Genomic DNA, 4,915 nt, shown 5'->3' on the forward strand with positions numbered 1-4,915 from the left:
ATATATATTAGTACAGATATAGATGCTTATGCAGCATCCCAATTTTCAATAAGCTTATGGGCAAATACAATACTAGATGCGCGCGCTAGTGGTCAGAGGGAGTAGGAAGAGAAAAGTAACGTATGTAGATCTACGGTGCACATGCCGTAGAAACGCAAAATGAAGTGCCCCGTTGAGTGCATCTGGGTTTGAGTAAACCTTGCTCAAAGAAAGTCAAAGGAGCTTAGCCTAAAAGCGACGATCGGATCCAGCTAAAACCCGGCCCGGCCCGGCCCGGCCCGGATAGGGACTATAAGTAACCGAGCTCGTCAGCCTGAGCAGACGCACCTCATCTCTTTTCCTCCCCGGTACCCGGAATATTCTGGGGAGAAAACGGAAAAACCAGTCTCCAGCAGCTCCCCGATTCCCTCCATCAGTTTTCGGTCTCCCCGGTTCCGAGCTCGTCCACTGGTCCTGCGACGTCGCCGACCGCCGCTCCGGAACCCCCCTCCTTCCTGCCGGCACGCAGCCGCTCCGTCTCTCGCAGGTTCGTCCCCGTGCCATTTTTTTCATTCTCAGATCGAGGGGTTGACCTGCGGGAGTGAGACAGAGAGAGACAATTATGGCCATCCATGGCGATGCGTCGGTGAGCCGCTACTCCGGCGAGCGGGGGGCGGGGCCGCCGGGGCATGCTGCTGTGAGTGACGGGGAATATGGGCGCGGGGTCGGTAGATCTGGCGGGGCCGGGCACGGGGTGGCCGGCGCTCGCTGTCGGTGGCGGGGATGATGAAGCGCTGTCGGTGTTGGATTTTGTTTTGTCCCTTCTTGGAAGAAACGAAACCACACAAGGGGTCTATTATTGCTTTCGTCAAGCAGTCGGCTAGTAATTCATTCATTATTGCTTTTGTTAAGCGGTCCGCTAGCCATCCGCCATCCTGTGGCCTTGGTGAATAGTGATGGATGCTCATTTGACCTGGTATGATTGAACCCGGCTTCGTCAGTCAATCCTCACGTTTGCTAATGTGGCCGGTCAGTGTCTCCTACATATCTTGATTGAATAGACATGATTAGGCCCCACGATTTTACTAGTTACATTTTGTACCACGTGTTGAAACAAGTTCTACGCCTTAGTTGTCTATAAGCTGGTTGTTTGGCATAAGATGTTATTGTTTGCCGTAAGAAGTTGGAGTCCTATGATATTTTGTTGCCATCTTAAAGCTTTTTAACTTGCGTGGGTGCAGAATGGCGCTCAACAAGGAGTACACTTACGCGGACTTGGAGAAGGAGCCCTACTGGCCATTCGAGAAGCTGCGGATCTCGATCACTGGCGCTGGTGGGTTCATAGCCTCCCACATTGCAAAGCGCCTCAAGGGCGAGGGGCACTACATCATCGCCTCTGACTGGAAGAGGAACGAACACATGGAAGAGGATATGTTCTGCCATGAGTTTCACCTTGCTGATCTGAGGGTCATGGACAACTGCCTCAAGGTAACCACTGGGGTTGACCATGTTTTCAATCTCGCAGCTGATATGGGAGGGATGGGCTTCATCCAGTCCAACCATTCTGTCATCATGTACAACAACACCATGATAAGCTTTAACATGCTTGAGGCTGGTAGAATCAATGGTGTCAAGAGGTAACAATCCATCCAGTACTAGCTTCTATGGACCTCTTATTTTTTCACCTGGGGAAACTATAAGATGCTAACTGCTATTGTAGGTATGTCTTTTTTTGACAAAGGTTTAGGTCTGTCTGTCCAAAGAAAATCCTATAAATGCATAAACTGCCAACATATAGTGTGCATTAGGCAGCAGTATGTTCACTTCTTATATAATAAAGGGGGCTTATCAACATCTTTGTTCAGTTCATGGATACGGAGAAATGAATGTTCCACATTAAGTACATTATTAAGGAGAAGTAGTAGAATTCCTATTTATGCATCATAGTTATGTTTGCTGACGGATAGCTTTCAAATGGGCCCATATAGGGGAAGTCTTTATTGGTGTACTTTTTGCAAGGTGATGGGTTGATATAGCGACTCTTTGTTACATTGGCGTTAAGACCAGAAAATATTAAAATCTTTGAAGACCATCTTATTTGCTCCTACCTTTTATCTCGCAATATTCATTTACATAATTAGTATCATATTTAGCAAATACGTAATGGTTTGGTAAGCTTATAAGCGATGAAAAAGAAACTGGTCCTTGAAAACATTGTCCCGAACTCATCACAAGAAAGAAGAATATGTGTTCAACTACAATAATTTTGACCTAATGCGGAAAGTTGCAGTTTTGTTTAGTCACGCAGATGGAAGGAAGGAAAACATATTACAACAGCAAAACAATAACCTGAACAGCTGACTGAAACTAAATATTATTGAACTTCAATTTCCTTCCTGCAGGTTCTTTTATGCCTCGAGTGCTTGCATCTACCCTGAATTTAAGCAGTTGGAAACTGTAGTTAGCTTGAAGGAGGCAGATGCTTGGCCTGCAGAGGTTTCAAAACTTTTGCACTCATATATGTTTCTTTATGAACTAACACCTTAATTATTGTGATAAAATAGCACTAACTTCTGCAATGCCTTATCTTTAGCCTCAAGATGCCTATGGCTTGGAGAAACTTGCTACTGAGGAATTGTGCAAGCACTACACAAAGGACTTTGACATTGAGTGCCGGATTGGTCGCTTTCACAATATATATGGTCCATATGGGACATGGAAGGGTAAGATTTTATCTGGTAGTTAGTAGTATCTATGTGTTTTTCTTAATGTGTTGGTTGCTTCTTTTTTTTTTGCGGGGTAATGTGTTGTTTGCTAGCTATTAAAGTTTGACAATTGTTTTGGCTATATAGGTGGAAGGGAGAAGGCACCTGCTGCTTTCTGCAGAAAGGCTCTAACCTCCACTGACCGGTTTGAGATGTGGGGAGATGGTCTGCAGACTAGATCCTTCACATTTATTGATGAATGTGTGGAGGGTGTCCTCAGGTATTTTTTTTACCAACTTATGTTTATATAGTCCAGTATTTCTTATTTTTTCTATCAAATTCGGTACTGGTATGTCTACTTTTTTGCTTTTGCTGAAATATGCTTTACATTAGCATGAAATAGATTTTGCATGAATTGCTCTATTTAGTGTGGATAATAAGACAATTTTTGCTGAGATGACAATTAATGGACTGCAGCTTTAGTTCTGACTTCCAAGAGAAGCATCAGTTGTTTTAGCTTTCTAGACTTAAAAGTTTCATATGAGATGTTGATTTCCAGTTGACAGAATTGCAATTTGAGAACCACCTGTTGGTAGATTAGTTTCTTAATTGATTGTGATGGCCCAGCAAGCAATTTTATCTCACAACTATTCCAAAAGCTGCAGTGATTTCATTTACTTTTTAGGAAACTCACAAGTTCTATTGCAAATTCTGTGATGTATAGGCTATTCTTATCAAAATACTGCACATGTGTTCCTAATGAGTATCATGTTAAACCGTTGAATCTTCGTTCTCATCCTACCATAAATAAATAAATTATAAAGTTCTCTCCTTTGTTCAAGAGCAATTTAATTTTTATGGCTGGCTAAAGAATTGTTTTTTCAACCTTCAGGCTCACAAAGTCTGATTTCTGCGAGCCTGTAAACATCGGAAGTGACGAAATGGTGAGCATGAACGAGATGGCTGAGATAGTCCTGAGCTTCGAGAACAAGCAGCTGCCCATCCACCACATCCCTGGCCCCGAGGGTGTCCGTGGCCGCAACTCTGACAACACGCTCATCAAGGAGAAGCTTGGCTGGGCTCCAACCATGAGGCTGAAGGTACCCTCCCAAAATTTTCAGAAGAATCTTTTTGTTCTGTTCAGTCACACATATACAGATGCTCATCAGTCATCAAACTGAATCCAAATTCTGCCTGCAGGATGGGCTCAGGATCACGTATTCTTGGATCAAGGAGCAGCTGGAGAAGGAAAAGTCTGAAGGCACCGACATGTCCGCATACGGAACATCCAAGGTCTGCACCACGCAGGCACCGGTCCAGCTTGGCTCCCTTCGCGCCGCAGATGGCAAGGAGTGAACACAGCTCTAGGCAAGGAGATCAGTTGTTTGTCAGTTGTCACACCATTTCTTGATTCAGTCTGAACTTTCACATACTGCATGAGATTTGTAGCCTTTTGTGCTGTTGTAAACGGGAATAACTGCTTGGTGCAAGAGGATGTTTTGTTAAACATTTTATTTATATACATGTAAAATCTGGTCAGTTCGTCTTATGAAAACAATGAAATAATAGTTTGTTACTTTGTGAGATATCTACGAGCCATTGTTTTGGACCTTCTTTTAGAATGATAATTTTTTAGGGTATCTTCTGAAATAACCGAAAATATATTTCTAGCAGAGGAAGATATATATTTGCTCTCAACTTTTAGGAGTATTTTTCTGTCTCGACATTTTTTAACCCCTCTCTAGACATGGCGTTTCTTGTTAATTTCTCGAGGCATAGAATAGATGCCCAAATCGAACGGGCTCACCGTCTTTATTTGGTATTCGGCGGGTTTCTTGTTCTCTTTTTCTTTGTTTCTTCCTTTTCTTCTTTTTTCTATTCTGTTTTTCAGATTTATGAGCATTTTTGAAACATGTTCACAGTTTTTAAAATTCGTGGCTATTTAAGTTTTTTTATATTCACGAATTTCTTTAACTAATTAAATATTTTTAACTAATTAAATTATTTCCCTGAAAAAGCCGGTGAAAAACCATTAAAAAGCAGCAAAGACTCGGACAATTCCATGAAAAATCGCAAACGCTATATCTCGCCAATTGTGAAATATAGCCCGTGCTTGCCTCATAGCGCCCTGATGCGAGCTGGCACAGTACCAGAGCCTGTGGAAAGAGAGGGTTGGTATTTGTTTTCGTGGTTTAGTTTTCTATGCGTTTTTCCTTTCTTTTTATCTATTT

General features: G+C 42.6%; 1 protein-coding gene across 1 annotated transcript; it reads left to right on the forward strand.

Moving 5' to 3' along the window:
• The first annotated feature begins 308 nt into the window (after window positions 1-308).
• On the forward strand, window positions 309-4,270 carry LOC109777428 (GDP-mannose 3,5-epimerase 2). Its single transcript, XM_020336063.4, has 7 exons — window positions 309-526; window positions 1,221-1,616; window positions 2,382-2,475; window positions 2,573-2,702; window positions 2,832-2,964; window positions 3,577-3,784; window positions 3,885-4,270. Exons 2-7 carry the CDS (start codon window positions 1,222-1,224, stop codon window positions 4,038-4,040), a joined length of 1,116 nt encoding a protein of 371 aa, XP_020191652.1. The 5' UTR covers window positions 309-526; window position 1,221; the 3' UTR covers window positions 4,041-4,270.
• Window positions 4,271-4,915: the final 645 nt, after the last annotated feature.

The sequence above is a fragment of the Aegilops tauschii genome, chromosome 5, assembly GCF_002575655.3.
Source record: "Aegilops tauschii subsp. strangulata cultivar AL8/78 chromosome 5, Aet v6.0, whole genome shotgun sequence".
Taxonomy (NCBI): domain Eukaryota; kingdom Viridiplantae; phylum Streptophyta; class Magnoliopsida; order Poales; family Poaceae; genus Aegilops; species Aegilops tauschii.